The 19,922-nt window shown below is 36.9% G+C and overlaps 1 protein-coding gene across 1 annotated transcript in view; it reads left to right on the top strand.

Moving 5' to 3' along the window:
• The first annotated feature begins 7,219 nt into the window (after positions 1-7,219).
• The window catches only part of RIT2 (Ras like without CAAX 2), a 534,011-nt gene continuing 521,308 nt past the window's right edge, over positions 7,220-19,922 (top strand). Inside the window, 1 exon segment of the mRNA XM_060119529.1 lies at positions 7,220-7,322. Within this exon segment, the coding sequence (XP_059975512.1) occupies positions 7,220-7,322 (103 nt within the window).

The raw sequence follows: 19,922 nt of genomic DNA, 5'->3' as shown, positions 1-19,922 counted from the left end.
GTTGAAGAAAGTTCCGTCTATGCCTACTTTCTGCATGGTTTTTATCATAACTGGGTGTTGAAATTTGTTGAAAGCTTTCTCTGCATATATTGAGATGATCATATGGTTTTTCTCTTTCAATTTGTTAATATGGTATATCATGTTCATTGATTTGCATATATTGAAGAATCCTTGCATTCCTGGAATAAACTCCACTTGATCATGGTGTATGATCCTTTTAATGTGTTGTTGGATTCATTTGCTAGTATTTTGTTGAGGATTTTTGCATCTATGTTCATCAGTGATATTGGCCTGTAGTTTTCTTTCTTTGTGACATCCTTGTCTGCTTTTGATATCAAGGTGATGGTGGCCTCGTAGAATGAGTTTGGGAGTGTTCTTCCCTCTGTTATATTTTGGAAGAGTTTGAGAAGGATAGGTGTCAACTCTTCTCTAAATGTTTGATAGAATTTGCCTGTGAACCCATCTGGTCCTGGGCTTTAGTTTGTTGGAAGATTTTTAATCACAGTTTCTATTCTGTGCTTGTGATTGGTCTGCTCATATTTTCTATTTCTTCCTAATTCAGTTTTGGCAGATGGTGCATTTCTAAGAATTTGTCCATTTCTTCCAGGTTGTCCATTTTATTGGCATAGAGTTGCTTGTAGTAATCTCTCATGATCTTTTGTAATTCTTCAGTGTCAGTTGTTACTTCTCCTTTTTCATTTCTAATTCTATTGGTTTGAGTCTTCTCCCTTTTTTTCTTGATGAGTCTGGCTAATGGGTTATCAATTTTGTTTATCTTCTCAAAGAACTGGCCTTTATTTTTATTGATCTTTGCTATCATTTCCTTCATTTCTTTTTCATTTATTTCTAATCTGATTTTTATGATTGCTTTCATTCTCCTAACTTTGGTATTTTTTGTTCTTATTTCGGTAATTGCTTTAGGTGCAAGGTCAGTTTGTTTACTCGAGATGTTTCCTGTTTCTTAAGGTGGGATTTTACTGCTATAAACTTCCTTCTTAGAACTGCTTTTGCTGCATCCCATAGGTTTTGGGTCCTCCTGTCTCCATTGTCATTTTTTTCTAGGTATTTTTTTATTTCCTCTTTGGTTTCTTCAGTGATTACGCATTATTGAGTAGTGTATTATTTAGCTTCCATGTGTTTATATTTTTTACATATCTTTTCCTGTAACTTATATCTAGTCTCATAGCATTGTGGTCCTAAAAGATACTTGATACAGTTTCAATTTTCTTAAATTTACCAAGGTTTGTTTTGTGACCCAAGATATGATCTATCCTGGAGAATGTTCCATGAGCACTTGAGAAAAATGTGTATTCTGTTGTTTTGGCATGGAATGTCCTATAAATATCAATTAAGTCCATCTTGTTTAATGTATCATTTAAAGCTTGTGTTTCCTTATTTATTTTCATTTTGCATGACCTGTCCATTGGTGAAAGTGGGGTGTTAAAGTCCACTACTAAGTATGTGTTACTGTCGATTTCCCTTTTTATGGCTGTTAGTATTTACCTTATGTATTGATGTGCTCTTCTGTTGGGTGCATAAATATTTACAATTGTTATATCTTCTTCTTGGATTGATCCCTTGATCATTATATAGTGTCCTTCTTTGTCTCTTCTAATAATCTTTATTTTAAAGCCTATTTTTCTGATATGAGAATTGTTACTCCAGCTTTTTTTGATTACCATAAGTATGGAATATCGTTTTCCATCCTGTTACTTTCAGTCTGTATGTGTCTGTAGGTCTGAAGTGGGTCTCTTGTAGACAGCATATATATGGGTCTTGTTTTTGTATCCATTCAGCCATCTGCTTCTTTTGGTAGGAGCATTTAATCCATTTACATTTAAGGTAATTATTTATATGTATGTTCCTATTCCCATTTTCTTAATTGTTTTGGATTCATTATTGTAAGTATTTTCTTTCTGTTCTGTTTCTTGCCTAGAGCAGTTCCGTTAGCATTTGTTGTAAAGTTGTTTTGGGGGTGCTCAACTCTCTCAGGTTCTGCTTGTCTGTAAAGTTTGTAATTTCTCCATCAAACATTAATGAGATCCTTGCTGGGTAGAGTAATCATGTTTGCAGGTTTTTCTCCTTCATCACTTTAAATATGTCCTGCCAGTCTCTTCTGGCTTGCAGAGTTTCTGCTGAAAGATCAGCTGTTAACCTTATGGGGATCCCCTTGTGTGTTATTTGTTGTTTTTTTCCTTGTTGCTTTTAATATGTTTTCTTTGTGTCTAATTTTTGACAGTTTGATTAATATGTGTCTTGGCATATTTCTCCTTGGATTTATTCTGTATGCGATTCTCTGTGCCTCCTGGACTTGATTAACTATTTCCTTACCCATATTAGGGATGTTTTCAACTATAATCTCTTCAAAAATTTTCTCAGTCCCTTTCTTTTTCTCTTCTTCTTCTGGAACCCCTATAATTTGAATGTTGGTGAATTTACTGTTGTCCCAGAAGTCTCTGAGACTGTCCTCCCTTTTTTCATTCCTTTTTCTTTATTCTGCTCCAAAGCAGTTATTTCCACTATTTCATCTTCCACATCACTTATCCATTCTTCTGCCTCAGTTATTCTGCTAGTGATCCCATCTAGAGTATTTTTAATTTCATTTATTTTGTTGCTCATCGTTGTTTGATTCATCTTTAGTTCTTCTATGTCCTTGTTAAATGTTTCTTGCATTTTGTCTATTCTACTTCCAAGATTTTGTATCATCTTTACTATCATTATTCTGAATTCTTTTTCAAGTAGACTGCCTATTTCCTCTTCATTTGTTAGCTCTGGTGGGTTTTTATCTTGCTCCTTCACCCGCTGTGTGTTTTTCTGTCTTCTCATTTTGCTTATCTTACTGTGTTTGTGGTCTCCTTTTTTCAGGCTGCTGGTTCCTAGTTCCCATTGTTTTTGGTGTCTGTCCCCAGTGGCTGAGGTTGGTGCAGTGTGTTGTGCAGGCTTCCTGGTGGAGGGGACTAGTGCCTGTGTTCTGGTGGATGAGTCTGGATCTTGTCTTTCTGGTGGGCAGGTCCACGTCTGGTGATGTGTTTTGAGGGGTCTTTGGCCTTATGATTTTAGGCAGCCTCTCTGCTAATTGTTGGGTTTGTGTTCCTGTCTTCATAATTGTTTGGCATAGGTTTTCCAGCACTGTAGCTTGCTGGTCGTTTAGTGAAGCTGGATGCTGGTGTTGAAATGGAGATCTCTGGGAGATTTTCGCCATTTGATATTATGTGGATCTGGGAGGGCTCTTGTGCACCAGTGTCCTGAATTTGGCTCTCCCACCTCAGTGGCGCAGCACTGACTCCTGGCTGCAGCACCAAAAGCCTTTAATCCACATGGCTCAGAATAAAAGGGAGAAAAAGTAGAAAGTAAGAACTAGTAGAAGTAGAAAGAAAGAAAGAAAGGAGGGAGGAAGGAGGGAAGGTAGGAAAAAGGAAAGAGAGAAGATAAAGTAAAATAGAATAAAGTATGATAAAATATAATACAGTTATTAAAATAAAAAATAAATATTAAAAAATAATTTAAAAAAATGGACAGGTAGAACCCTGGAAGAAATGGTGGAAGCAAAACTATACAGACAAAATCTCCACAGAAGCATACACATGCACATTCAGAGAAAGAGGAAAAGGGGAAAAAATCATAAATCTTGTTCTCAAAATCCACCTCCTTAATTTAGGATAATTTGTTTTCTATTAAGGTATTCTACAGATGCTGGGTACATCAAGTTGATTGTGGAGCTTTAATCCACTGCTTCTGAGGTTGCTGGGAGAGATTTCCCTTTCTCTTCTTTATTCTCACAGCTCCTGGTTCTCAGCTTTAGATTTGGCCCACTTCTGTGTGTAGATCATCAGAGGGCATCTGTTCTTTGCTCAGACAGGACGGGGTTAAAGGAGAGGCCACTTCGGGGACTCTGGCTCACTCTGGCTGGGGGGAGAGAAGGGTACAGAGTGCGGGACAAGCCTGTGGTGGCAGAGGCCGTCATGATGTTGCACCAGCCCGAGGCATGCCGTGTGCTCTCCCAGTGAAGCTGTCCCTGGATCCTGGGACCCCGGCAGTGGTGGGCTGCACAGGCTCCCCGGAAAGGGGGTGTGGACAGTGACATGCACTCGCACGCAGGCCTCTTGGTGGTGGTAGCAGCAGCCCCAGCATCCCACACCTGTCTCTGGGGTCTGTGCTTTTAGCCGCGGCTCGTACCCATCTCTGGAGCTCCTTTAAGCAACGCTCTTAATCCCCTCTCCTTTCGCACCAGGAAACAAAGAGGGAAGAAAAAGTCTCTTGCCTCTTCAGCAGGTCCAGACATTTACCCGGACTCCCTCTTGGCTAGCTGTGGTGCACTAATCCCTCCAGGCTGTGTTCACACCGCCAACACCATTCCTCTCCCTGTGCTCTGACTGAAGCCTGAGACTCAGCACCCAACCCCGCCCACCACAGAAGCCAAGCAGACAAGCCTCTTGGGCTGGTGAGTGCTGGTTGGCACTGATCCTCTGTGCGGGAATCTCTCTGCTTTGCCCTCTGCACCCCTGTGGCTGTGCTCTCCTCCACTACTCTGAAGCTTTCCCCCTTCACCACCTGCAGTCTCTGCCCACGAAGGGGCTTCCTAGTGTGTGGAAATCTTTCCTCCTTCACGGCTCCCTCCCACTGGTGCAGGTTCCATCCCTATCCTTTTGTCTCTGTTTATTCTTTTTTCTTTTGCCCTACCCAGGTACGTGGGGAGTTTCTTGCCTTTTGGGAGGTCTGAGGTCTTCTGCCAGCGTTCAGTAGGTGTTCTGTAGGAGTTGTTCCACGTGTAGATGAATTTCTGGTGTATCTGGGGGGAGGAAGGTGATCTCTGCATCTTACTCTTCAGCCATAATCTTAATTCTGACTTTAAATGTAGCCTGAGGTACTGTACTCCCTCTTTCTGGCATCTCACCTTGTCTTCCTATTTATAATCAGTCTCTCCTTTCCCTGTGTTCCTGTCAGACTCTGCTCATTCATTTATTCAAGTACCTGAGACATTCTAGCTTATTCCAGTGATTGGTATGCAGGTGACTTTCTCCCACGTGAGGGTATAATCTCTTTGAACTCATGGACTATATTGCATATTCCTTTATTTTTCTAAAAACCTTAGCACATTTGAATAAATGATTTTGAGCATATCAGATTAATCCATATTTTATGAATGAATCCATGTTGAATGAATAAATGAATGAATACAGCTTATTTAGATCTCATGTAAGATCCCACTTTTCAGATATTGCTACCTTAATTAGTGTTCTGGAATAAAGTGAATCCTTCCCCAACAAGAGGCATTAACACCTACTGTGAATTTTACTGAATATGCTTATGAGGAGATCAGTGTGATAGAGAAGTCTGTACCATGCAAATGGAACCGTGCCTCCTATTTAAAAAGTTAGCTCTTTTCTGTTTATCCCTTGGCTTTGATGTTTCCAGTTCACTTTTTGTCATGAACCGTTGTGCTATCATCTTGTTTACAAAGGTCTTAAATTTCATGCTGAAAATGCACATGACAAACATTTATTTACTCAGAGGTTATCAACTATGTTGCAATTTCTTCCCTCTCTGTTTTACCTTTTCATTATGGTATAAATAGTAAATAATACACTTTCAGGGTTAATTTCATTAATAGTGACAATAGACAGTCACTGCAACTAATTCCTTCATTTAACAAGAATGTCTTAGTCACCTAGCACATGCCAGGTACTGTGCTAAATTCTAGAGAGATAAAGATGAATTAAGGCAGGGTCATCACTTTTTAGTGAGGTGAACTGCAATGTAAATAAATCATGGTAATAAAGATTGTAAATGCTCTAATTAAGAGAAGAATGGCTTTGTAGACACAGGTGTCATGAGCTCTGCCTATCAGTGACTGAATAAGTGAGAAAAGAACTCTCAATGTGCCAAACTTCCCCCTACAGTGAAACAGGGTGTCACTTACAGTGACTGGATGCCTTAGCAGTTCCTAGAGGAGTTTAGAAAGATATCCATATAAATAGAGTTAATGAATTCACTTTGAAGGAATTGCTTGTTAAATTATTTTCTTCTTTTGTTCCCTAAGGATTGGAAAGGTGAGCAGCAGCTGACAGAGCTGAGGTGGAGAGTACTTTGATCCTGCTCAAGGAGTTGAGTAAACACTGAACACCTGGGTCTTCACTGATGGAGATGAGCACTCAAAGGGAATCATGTGACATTAAAAAAGGATGGCAAGTGTCAGAGTAGCTTAGAGGAAGAAAATGCAAACGTCAATCATTTAATAATTTGCCCAAGAGCAAAGCAATCTGCCATGTAAAGATTTTGTTTACTTAAAGATTCATATTGATCATCATTTACACACCTGGAAAATACTTCTCTCTCTCTCTCCCCCTCTCTCTTCCACCCCCCCCATTTCTCTCTCTCTCTCAAATAGACATAGACACATACTCTCAGACTCTTGGGTGCACTCTTCAAGGCATGAGGTATGCAAATTCACAAAAGTTCACTAATAAAACTGAAACTCTCTAACATTAGAATGTTCCGGGCTTCCCTGGTGGCACACTGGTTGGGAGTCCACCTGCCGATGCAGGGGACACGGGTTCATGCCCCGGTCTGGGAAGATCCCACATCCCGCGGAGCGGCTGGGCCCGTGAGCCATGGTCACTGAGCCTGCACGTCCGGAGCCTGTGCTCCGCAATGGGAGAGGCCACAACAGTGAGAGGCCCACGTACCACAAAAAAAACAATAATAATAAAATAAATAGAATGCTCTAAAATTCAACCATTGTCAATGAGGATGTCATGTGTTCCTTAGTAACTTAGAAGAAGGGACTAGAGTAGAGTGGTATAGAATTTCAAAGCAGAGGCAGAGAAAGAGGATTTTGTACCTAGGAAAGTCCCCTTGCACTTTATGTTTTACATCTTCCATGTAAATAGGGGAAAATCTTCCTTACTTCCATTTGAGGAATATGAACAGATACATTACACATTGAGATTAAAGCCAATTCGCTAGCTAAAATTTCCTCTCTCTGTCCAGCCATTTATTTGTTTATGTAAAAGGACATTTCAATGTACTCCTTTCTCTTAACCAATATTGAAATAAGTGTACCAGAGAAATAAGCATCAAGAACACAACTGACATGGCCATTTGTGTGCTTTACCACCAAATCAGAATGACTGACATAGTCAGAGTATCAGAATGGTGGGACAAATACCCAAAGGGGCAACATTTTTCTTCTTTTTTCTCCTCTGATTCCTCTAGTAAGATGGGGGTAGAAAATGAAGTCAGCTGCTCCCCCAGCAGGTCATCAGTCAGGGCAAGAGAGTACACAGAGGTAATGCTGGGAGCAGGAAGAGCTGGTAAAAGCAGTGAGTTTTAATACCAAATGATGGGATCTCTGTAGAGGCAACCCTATAGAGTGTATAATAATAATAACCACAACAAAACAACAATCCTGATGCTGCCAGAGGTTAGTTAGCTGTGGCTGTTAAATACCAAGTATTTGGCAAAATGTTTCAAAGCATAAGGACTGTAAAAGGAATGCTGATGGAGAATAGAGAGACAACAGGTGACAACATATAGAACTTTAAGAAAATCATTTTTTTCCTTTGTCTTCCTGCTGGGTGACATTTGATCTTAATTTATATGTCTTTTAAAAAATATTTATATGATATTTATGAAATAGCCATGGTATGAGAAAAATGTGTTCCTGGTCTCAAAAATGCTCAAATAAAGAAAGAAATGCTATGAATAGTCAATGAAATATATATACAAACACAGACACACATATCATTGCTGATTGCTGTGTTTGTTTCTTTGATTAGGAATTTCCTGTCTCCTTTTTCTTATCTGTGATCTGACATAGTATGTGTGGACTTTGGATACCAAAAGGAAAGTTGTTTTTAGAAAGTTACAGGAGTTTAAGAAACTATACTCATTGTGGGATCTATACAGGGTGATCAAACCAAATTTTATGGTTAATGAATTAAAAGAGAAAGTTACAAGAATAAAGAAGTACAGGGTATTAATGAAGGTAAAGACTGGTAATTTTTTTATTTTTGATACATAAGAAACAGAAGTTGTCACTGGTTGGGTTTCTGGAGGGGCTTACAATGCTGAATATAACAAATTAAAGAAATAGTATTGGCTGGCAAGATGGCAGAGTAGAAGAACGTGAGCTTATACTTTCTTATAAAAACATCAAAATCACAATTAACTGCCGCACAACCACTGACAAAAAAGAAAAAGAAAAAAGAAAAAAGCTGGAATCTACCAAAAGCCATACCCTACACCCAAAGACAAAAAGAAGCCACAACAATACAGTAGAAGGGGTGCAATCACTATAAAATCAAATCCTATACCTGCTGGGTGGGTGACCCACAAACTGGAAAATAATTATACCACAGAATTTCTCCCACAAGAGTGAAAGTCCTAAGTCCCATGTCAGGCTTCCCAGCCTGGGAGTCTGGTAATGGGAAGAGGAGTCCCCAGAGAATCTGGCTTTGAAGGCCAGTGGGGTTTGATCACAGGAATCCATAGGACTGGGGGAAACAGAAACTCTACTCTTGGAGGGTGCATATAAGGTCCCTTGTGCACCAGGACAGAGGGAAAATAGCAGTGACCTCTTAAGATACTGGGCCAACTACCAACTTGCTAGTATTGGAGGGTCTCCTGCAGAGATGGGGGGAGGTGCTGTGACTCACTGCAGGGACAAAGACACTGGCAGTGGCAGTTCTGATGAGTACTCATTGGCATGAGCCTTCCTGGAGGCAACCATTTCCTCCTCAAGTCCTAACTCCACCTAACAAACAGTAGGCTCAAGTGCTGGGATGCCTCAGGCCAAACTATGAACAAGGCAGGAACACATCAGCAGAGAGGCTACTTAAAGTCTTACTGAGCACAGTACTACCCACCAGAGGGACAAGATTCAGCTCCACCCACCAGTGGGCAGGAACCAGACTATCTCACCAGGAAGCTAGCACAAGCCTCTAAGACAGCCTCATCTACAAGAAGAGAGACAGCAGAAGTAAGAAGAACTACAATTCTGCAGCCTACAGAATGTAAACCACAGTCACAGAAAGTTAGACAAAATGAGATGACAGAGTATTATGTCCCAGATAAAGGAACAAGGTAAAATCTTAGAGCAACTAGGTGAAGTGCACACAGGCAATCTATCAGAAAAAGAATTCAGAGTAATGATAGTGAAGATGATCCAAGAATTCAGAAAAAAGCATGGAGGCATAGATAGAGATGCAAGAAATGTTTAACAAAGACCTAGAAGAAGTAAAGAACAAATAAACAGAGATAAATAATACAATAATTGAAATGAAAAATACACCAGAAGGACTCAAAAACACAGTAACTGAGCAGGATAATGAACAAATGAGCTGGAAGACAAAATGGTGGGAATCACTGCTGCAGAACAGAATAAAGAAAAAAGAATGAAGCAAAATGAACACAGTCTAAGAGACTTCTGGGACAATGTTAAACACACCAACATTTGCATTATAGGGGTCCCAGAAGGAGAAGAGAGAGGTAAAGGGCCTGAGAAAATATTTAAAGAGATAGTAGCTGAAAACTTCCCTAACATGGGAAAGGTAACAGTCACCTAAGTCTAGGAAACACAGAGAGTCCAAGCAGGATAAACTCAGGGAGGAATACACTGATACACAGAATAATCAAATTGATAAAATTAAAGACAAAAAAATTAAAGACAAAGAAAAATATTGAAAGCATCAGGGGAAAATAAAGAAATAACTTACAAGGGAACTCCCATAAATTTATCAGCTGATTTCTCAGCAGAAATTCTGCAGACCAGAAGGGAGGGGTATTTAAAAAGATGAAAGGGGAGATCCTACAAGAAAAAAAATACTCTACCCAACAAGGCTCTCATTCAGATTTGATGGAGAAATCAAAAGCTTTACAGACAAGCAAAAGCTAAGAAAATTCAGCACAATCAGACAAGCTTTGCGACAAATGCTAAAGGAATTTCTTCTCTATTCTCTAAGCAGAAAAGAAAAAGCCACTACTAGAAACAAGAAAATTATGAATGAAAAATCTCACCAGTAAAGGCAAATATATAGTAAAGGTAGAAATTAAAAGACCAACATCTTAAAATAATCCTGTTTATGTATTGACTGCTATATCAAAATCTCATGGTAATCACAAACAGAAAATCTACTATAGATACACATACAAAAAAGAAAAACAAATCCAAACACAACATTAAAGTGAGTCATCAAATCACAGGAGAAAAGAACAAAAAAGAAAGGAAAGAAAAAAGACTGACAAAAACAAATCCATAAAAATCAAGAAAATGGCAATAGGAACATATGTATTAATTACCTTAAATGTAAATGGATTAAATGCTCCAAGAAAAAGACATAGACTGGCTGAATGGATACAGAAAAAGCACATTCTCTAGGATTGATCACATGATGGGCCACAAAGCAAGCCTCAGTAAATTTAAGAAAATTGAAATCATATCAAGCACCTTTTGCAACCACAATGCTATGAGATTAGAAATCAACTACAAGGAAAAAAAACAGTAAAAAACACAAATACATGGAGGCTAAACAATATGCCACTAAGCAACAAATTGATCACTGAAAAAATCAAAGAGGAAATCAAAAAATACCTAGAGACAAACGAAAATGAAAGCAAGACAATCCAAAATCTATGGGACGTGGCAAAAGCTGTTCTAAGAGGGAAGTTTATAGAAATACAATCTTAGCTCAGGAAACAAGAAAAATCACAAATAAACAACCTAATCTTACACCTAAAACAACTAGAGAAAGAAAAATAAACAAAACCCAAAGTTAGTAGAAGGAAAGAAATCGTAAAGTCCAGATTAGAAATAAATGAAATAGAGACAAAGAAAACAATAGAAAAAAATCAATGAAACTAACAGCTGGTTCCTTGAAAAGATAAACACAATTGATAAAGCTTTAGCCAGAGTCATCAAGAGAAAAAGGGAGAGGACTCAATAAAATTAGAAATGAAAAAGGAGAAATTACAATGGACACCACAGAAATACAAAGGATCATCAGAGACTACTACAAGCAACTATACAGTAATAAAATGGACAACCTAGAAGAGATGGACAAATTCCTAGAAAGGTAAAACCTTGTAAGACTGAACCAGGAAGAAAGAGAAAATATGAATAGACTAATCAAAAGTACTGTAATTTAAACTGAGATTTAAAAGCTTCCAACAAACAAAAGTCCAGGACCAAATGGCTTAATAGGTGAATTCTATCAAATATTTAGAGAAGAGTTAACCCCTATCATTCTGAGAATCTTCCAAAAAATTGCTGAAGAAGGAATACTTCCAAACTCATTCTACGAGGTCAACATCTCCCTGATATCCAAACAAGACAAAGATATCACACACAAAAAAAAATGTTACAGGCCAATGTGACTGATGAACATAAATACAAAAAAATCCTCAACAAGATACTAGTAAATAGAAACCAGTGGTACATTAAAAGGATCATATACCATGATCAAGTGGGATTTATCTCAGGGATGCAACAGTTTTCAATAATCACAAATCAATCAATGTGATATATCACATCAACAAATTGAAGAACAAAAATGTTATGATCATTTCAATATATACAGAAAAGCTTTTGACAAAATTCAACACCCACATATCATAAAAACTCTCCAGAAAGTGGGCATAGAGGGAACTTACCACCACATAATTAAGGCTATACATGAGAAACCTACAACTAACATCAGACTCACTGGTAAGAAACTGAAAAATAAACTCTTAGGTCAGAAACAAAACAAGGATATCCACTGTCACCACTTTTATTCAAAATAGTTTTGGATGTCCTAGCCGTGGCAATCAGAGGAAAAAAAAAAAGTAAAAGGAATCCAAATTGGAAAAGAAGTAAAACTGTCATTGTTTGCAGATGACATGATACTATACATAGAAAATCATAAAGATGCTACCAGAAAACTACTAGAGATCAACAATGAATTTGGTAAAGCTGCAGGATAAAAATTAATACACAGAAATCTTTTGCACTGCATTCTTATACACTAACAATGAAACATCAGAAAGAGAAATGAAGGAAACAATCCCATTTACCATTTCAACAAAAAAGAATAAAATACCTAGGAATAAACCTACCTAAGGAGACAAAAGTCCTGTACTCTGAAAACTATAAGACACTGATGAAAGAAATTGAACATGATGCAAACAGATGGAAAGATATACCATGTTCTTGGATTGGAAGAATCAATATTGTGAAAATGACTATACTACCCAAAGCAATCTACAGATTCAATGCAATCACCATCAAATTACTAATGGCATTTTTTGGAGAACTAGAACAAAATATTTTACAATTTGTATGCAGATCCCAAAGACCCCAAATAGCCAAAGTAATCTTGAGAAAGAAAAATGGAGTTAGAGGAATCAGGCTCCCTGACTTCAGACTATACTACAAAGCTACATTCATCAAACAGTATGGTACTGGCAGAAAACACACATATCAACCACTGAAAAAGTATAGAGAGTCCAGAGATAAACCCACACACTTATGGTCAATTAATCCACAACAAAGTAGGCAAGACTATATAATGGAGAAAAGACAGTCACTTCAATAAGTGGTGCTGGGAAAACTGGACAGCTACATGCAAAAGAATGAATTAGAACACTCCCTCACACTGTACACAAAAATAAAGTAAAAATGGATTAAAGACCTAATGTAAGACCAGATACTATAAAACTCTTAGAGGAAAACATAAGCAGAACACTGTCTGACATAAATCACAGCAAGATCTTTTTCAATCCACCTCCTAAAATAATGAAAATAAAAACAAAGATAAACAAATGGGACCTAATTAAACTCAAAAGCTTTTTCACAGTGAAAGAAGCCATAAACAAAACAAAAAAACAACCTACAGAATGGGAGAAAATATTTGCAAATGATTCAACTGCCAAGGATTAGTCTCCATAATTTATGAACAGCTCATGTGGCTCAATATCAAAAAAAAAAAAAAAACCCAACAAAAAATGGGCAGAAGACCTAAACAAAATTTCTTGGCTGACCAAGAGGAACATGAAAAGATGTTCAACATCACTAATTATTAGAGAAATGCAAATCAAAAGTACAAAAAGATATCACCTCACACTAGTCTGAATGGCCATCATCAAAAAATCTACAAACAATAAAGCCTGGAGATGGTGTGGAGTAAAGGGAATACTCCTACACTGTTAGTGGGAATGTAAATTGTTACAGTCACTGTGGAGAACTGTATGGAGGTTCCTTAAAAAACTAAAAAAAGAGCTACCATATGATCCAGCAATTCCACTCCTGTCATATATCCAGAGAAAAACATGATTTGAAAGGATATATGTGCCCCAATGTTCACTGCAGTGATCTTTACAAAAGCCAAGCCATGGAAGCAACCTAAATGTCCATCAACAGATGAATGGATACAGATGTGGTACATATATACAATGGAGTATTACTCAGCCTTTAAAAAGAATGAAATAATGACATTTGCAGCAACATGGATGGATCTGGAGATTGTCACACTAAGTGAAGTAAATAAGACAGAGAAAGACAAATATATGATATTGCTTACATGTGGAATCAAAAAAAGAAAAGAAATAATACAACCGTACTTATTTACAAAGCAGAAATAGACTCACAGACTTAGAGAATGAGATTTTGGTTACCGGGGGGGGAAGAGTTGGTGTGGGGGAGACATAGATTGGGAGTTTAGGATTCACATATATACACTACTATATTTAAAATAGGTAACCAACAAGGATCTTCTGCATAACACAGGGAATGCTGTTCAATATTCTGTAAATACCAAAATGGGAAAAGAATATGAAAAATAATAGACACACACATATATATATATATATATATATATATATATATATATATATATATGTATATATATATATATATATATATGTATAACTGAATCACTTTGCAGTATACCTGAAACTAACACAATAGTGTTAATCAACTGTGCTCCAATATATATTAAAATTTTTAAGAATAAAGAAATAGATATGTAGTAGGCTTTGAGGTGATTAAATGTTGACTATCTTGAGGCTAGGGATATCACTAGAAAATAAACAGGTAAATATAACTTTTTATATAAATATAAAAAGACCCCCATGGGGGATATATCTTTGGGGATGCCAAAAGAAATGAGAAATATTAGAGTTAACATGGAAAAGATATATACAAAAGATTCAATAGTTTTAGTGCTTTACAAAAGGACTCAAAGTCGAGGCAACATTCTTGGTATACAAAAGAATAGTATAATCCCCCAAAAGCTGATTATTTTTGTTGTGGGTCCACAGGTGATAAGAAAATTGATCCATAAAGAAGAGGAAAAGGGAATATTCCTTTCACAGACAGCAAAGATAAAGAGATTGAAACAATAGCAAGAGACACAAAATTAAACACCTTAACACCCCTCCAGCCCCACCCCCCAAAAAAAAAAACACAGGGATAAGTACAAAGAAAAGAAATAGGTAGATCTGGATGTGGTCAATCACTAAAGGCTTGTCAGTGTGAAGTGAAAACTTCACAACTGTATGTGAATGATGAATTTTCTAAAAATTTTCCTCTAAAAAGATGTAATAGTTTGAAGGAGAATGAATCAAAATAGGTAAGGATTAGGGAGGGAGGTAAGGATAAAGGATAAAAATAATATAATCCATATAAAATAAAACTGTTTTGAAAGAATATAGTAAGTCTGACTCAATGAGGAAGAACAATATGAACATAAAATGGAGAGATGAGAGAGAAAAAGATCTAAGAAAAGGTGATGGCCTAATCAACAGAATTGTCATGAGCAGTATGTGAGGTCAGAGAGGTGCTGTGTGGGTCCCATAATGTGCCCATGTAGTCCCTTTTTTTTTTTACTGGCTTGATATTTTCTTGTTTCTCCAGGAGCTTGGGAGATGTGGGAATAGAGTGACTAGTTTTCAGTCATTTATTCCAGGGAAATGGAATTTGGAGAGATGTTGGATAGGAGCATCCTTCAGCAATATACTTACCCTGGAGGTGATATTTTCTATTTTGACCCCGCCTCAGTATTAATTGTACTGACTGATCATTGTCACCATTCCAACACCTGAAAATTTTTAACATAACAAATTGGCCAGCAGTGGGACCTGGGTTACTCTCACATTCACTATGTACCAAAGAAGTCAGTTCATAATTAAATACTTGAGCAAATTCTTCTAATGTGATAAAGACAGGAGTAGCCAGCTTACCTTAGAGATGGTTAAGAATGAAAAAGTGTAAATAGTTCAGTTGTACTGATTTTATAAATAACATACTTGGCTATAACTTCAGAGAGAATTCATAGTACAGTTCCAGGCCTGGAAAATGCTGTCCTGATGGCTATATGTTTGGAATCAGAGTGATGGAATCATATCTTATCCTTTGGCTTTGCCCCTATGATGCATTTGATGTTACCAGTATATAAATGTTCAAACATTGATTCTCAATATAACATTCTTTTGAAGGTTAAAATGTTTCCTTTCAAATGAACTGTTGATAAAATATTTTTTTAAAATTATAAAGCCACTTTTTGTATTGCTGAAGATCTGTATCAATACAGGTACAATTTACTTTCCTTCCCACAATTTGAGTGCTTATGCAAAAGGACTGCACATGCTAGTTGAAGGGGTTGTATGAAGGGATTTCAAGAAGGCTGCTTTTCAGAAGAATCTAAAGAAGATATATCTATTTCAAATCCTAAATTAGTTCCATGTCAGCCTTAACATGAATGAGAAACTCAATTTACTGGGACCATATTTATTTATTTATTTTTTTGCTGTACATGGGCCTCTCACTGTTGTGGCCTCTCCCGTTGTGGAGCACAGGCTCCATATGCACAGGCTCAGCAGCCATGGCTCATGGGCCTAGCCTCTCCGTGGCATATGGGATCTTCCCGGACTGAGGCATGAACCTGTTTCCCGTGCATCAGCAGGCGGACTCTCAACCACTGTGCCATCAAGGAAGCCCGGACCATATGTTTTAAATGAACAAAATATTGGAGATTTTCCATGCTTACTAAGAAATTAAGATTTTTTTCTATCTATATTGTACTAAGATATAGTTCTGTGAGTAGGGAATTTTGAAAGGATTTGCAACTTTACTGGAGCACAACTTCTCACAAGATTTAAAATGTATAGGTAAATAAATAAACTGTGTGTGAGAAATTTCAAAACCCAAGTAATTGATCAGAAAGTTATTGAGTACATACTATGCATAGGTCCTGTACTAGTTACTATAGAGGGGAAACAAGAAGGAAGTGAATATTTATGAAGCACCACTGTGTAGCAGGTATTAGCTACATGGTTTTCATGCATATATTCAATCCTCATCACAATCTGACTAGTGGTTCTCATTTTATAGATGGAAAAACTGAAGCCCAAGGCAAAAACTTGTGCTTGGAAGTAATAACTTTTGTCATGGAGGTAATAATTTATAGAGTTCTGTGAGCTTTTATCTAACTCTTTTACATTATTTTTAACACCCTGGAGAGGAAGAGGAAAGAGTTCTACCAGTCATTATTAAGAAGAAAATAAGGCTGTTGGTATTTCATTCTCTACCTCCTGAAGGTTATATTTAGAAGAGATCTAAACCATCTGGACTAACACTCTCTTTTATACATTCATGCCTTTTTAATATTTAAATTAATATAATTGAACATTATATATTATATCCTATATAAATAAAAATGTATTTATTTTGTTTTATATATGAAACATTACACCTAATATTATCTAAGAATTCTGTAAGTGCTGAGAGAACAGGATAAACCAGAATCCCCACTGTATTTGAAAGATGGTGAAACTGAGACCCCAGGAGTTGAAGGGACTTGCCAAATACATGTACACAGTAGTATCAGAGTCACATTTAGAATGCAGACTTCATGACCCCCATTTAAGCTGTTTTTCTACTACACATAAATTTTTACACAGGGTAAGCTAAATAAAAGTTGAACCAATTATCCAATGAATTTCATGTAACTTGGACCCATTCTTAGCTTTCTCTCTTTGTTCCACTGCCTACGATCCCTTCCCCTTGCTCAAAAAACAAAAAAATGTAAAATCTCACAGCTATACTTTAAGATTTAAATGGAGTTTTTAAAAACCCTATAACTGTTTTAAATATTGATCTTTCTATGTGTTTGTGGTTTGATATATAAAGGCTGTTCCTCAGTGATAGAGCATGATTAGTGTCCACTTACTTTCCCTGCATTCACATTTGGTTCTTCCAGTGCAGAGTCAGGTTTTTCAGCAAATCTTACCCAGTAATTATAAGATTTTACTTTCCAAAATGCATTTTATGTATTATGATTTTTAATCTTATTTGAGGATAAATCTTACTATAAAATAAGATTTTATAATCTTATTTGAGAAGGCAAATAAATGATCTATTCCCTATGTTCACATGAGATAACTGAGGTCCAGAAATGTTGACAGATTCGTTCAGGAGTACACAGAAGTAAGTAAGAACTATGAAAGGAATTCAAGTTTTCTAACAATAAATTGTTTCTCCACCAAATTTCATGAGAAAAGTAGAGAAATATCCAAATATCAGATGAGATCTACATGTTCTTCTCTAGTTCTGGGACACATGTTGAAATTACCTTGATAAAATTATGTCAAGTGTAAAGTATGTATGAAATATTATACAAGTCATTGGGCAGGGAGAGAGTGTTATTCCTACATACTGTTGCTGACATGACCCCTTCCCTCTAGGAGTTCACCATCTCATGGGAGAAAATAATGTATACTACAATAATAATCTATATTACAAAATGATATGTTTATATTAGGCCTCTGACATAAAAACTGTGGAAACTCAGGATAAGGGGTGCTAAATCTGCATGTTAAAGTTAAGAAGGAATCACAGCAGTGATGATATCTGAATTGTGTACTAAAGGATGAGAAGTATTTATTGAGGTTGAGAACAGAAAGTAAAGGGAGTACTGGGGTTGGAGAGGATGAGAATTTAATGGTAAGCATGCAAAGACAAAAAGGAATGCAAGAGTTAGTTACAATTTTTTTATGAAGGGATCTTGATAGCTTGATGTCTTTTGAGGCAGTTGGACAAACCTCTCCTGAGATTTGCTCAAAACCTATCTTAGGAAAACTGAAAACTAAAACAAAACAAAACAAGCTGAAATCATATAACTCATTAAGGAACTCAGAATTTATTAGAATGCATCTGTTGTGGATTTTTTTGTAATGGGAAAACTGATTTGTAAAGTAAGTAATCATACTCTGCCCAACACCTTTTTTCAATTTGGCTCTTTTTTACATTGAGTTTTGTGTAGCAGGATTCTATAAAATGAAAGCAATAGGGATATTTTCTGTTGTAAACAGAAAGCAGAACAAAGCCAATCCTTCAACCACAAAGAATTGGTATAAGAAGGTAGAAGATCAAGTCCTTATCTGATGAATTAAATCAAGGCCAACAACCAAGTACAACAATCACTTCCCTAAGGCACTGTGTTTTACCTCATTAGTAGAACTTTGGAACTGACAAAGCTGAATAATTGTCAAATCATGACTACTTGAACGTTCTGAATTTCAAAGACAAAAGAAAAGATAAACAAGGGAAAAATGAAAATATTTCAAGACTTAGTGAGCCCTCTGCTGTCACCCTTAATTGTCACCACCTTAATTATACTGTAGATCATCACTCACTTGCAATATTGTCAACAAGAATTATCCAAGTCCAAATAAGCCTCAATAGTAAAGTAAATTGGTGCCTACCCAATGAAGTAATGATTGAAAGTATAATTCATGTAAAAGATGTTGACTGATAATATGTCTAAGATTATATGCACTCTATAGATTTTAAATTGATTTTAAAAAGGAGTTACTACAGCTATGTCTTTACCAGAGAAAGGGCCTGCAGAAGGATATGCTTGTATCGGTCTCTGACTACCCACATCCTGCTAGGCTCCTTCAGAGTCACACATTTACTCTGGTGTCCCAATGGCTAAAGTTCTCTCAAATTCACCTGGCCCCCATTTATTCCCTAATTTGATCTTGTGAGGTAAGCATAAGTGTCTACACTTTGTATGTGAGGAAACTGAAGCCCACAGGAAAAAAAAAAAGTAATATGCTCAGAGACACAGAGATATTAAATGATGGTCCTGAGGCGCCTACACATACATGTCAAAGTTAAATGGTTACACTATTTTAATTTCCTACTCTAAGAAATTTTATTTTATTTCTTGAGGATATGATACAAAGAACCTGAGTTCTAATTCAGCTGAATTTTCATAGATACATTTTAGACATCAGACAAAATCATGTACACCAAAATACTTGAAAAATTTTAATTTTCTATGCAAACAACACGGAGTGTTCCTTTTATTAGGTGGGGTGGGGGAAAGTATGGGACGGTCTGACAAATCATTTCAACATGTATGGATCAAAGACATTATGTTCTGGTCCATACAAGGACCCCTGGAGTCCTCGACCACATAGAGAAGGGATGATAATTCTCTCAATTTGAGAAAATCAAGTATTAACCCAGTAATAATAAGAAATTATTAAAGTCTGCTATCATACGAATGAAGAAAGTAAACAAGGTCTACTAGGTGCTCATCAATTACAGGGAAAGTGTTCTTTCTTTCTCTCTCTCTGTCAATCCCAGTGTGTGTGTGTGTGTGTGTGTGTGTGTGTGTGTGTGTATTACAGAGTAATTGATAGAAACTATAGGTAACAAATAGAAAATACCTTCCCTGAAGGCTGAATGGGGTGGTGAGGCCCGAGGCAGACTTCCAGGTAAGATGGAAGAAGAGTAAGACACGGAGATCACCTTCCTCCCCATAGATACACCAGAAATACATCTACACGTGAAACAACTCCTACAGAACACCTACTGAACGCTGGCAGAAGACCTCAGACCTCCCAAAAGGCAAGAAACTCCCCACGTACCTGGGTAG

Source organism: Mesoplodon densirostris, chromosome 15 (assembly GCF_025265405.1).
Source record: "Mesoplodon densirostris isolate mMesDen1 chromosome 15, mMesDen1 primary haplotype, whole genome shotgun sequence".
Lineage (NCBI taxonomy): Eukaryota > Metazoa > Chordata > Mammalia > Artiodactyla > Ziphiidae > Mesoplodon > Mesoplodon densirostris.
This window is presented reverse-complemented; position numbering and strand designations above follow the sequence as displayed.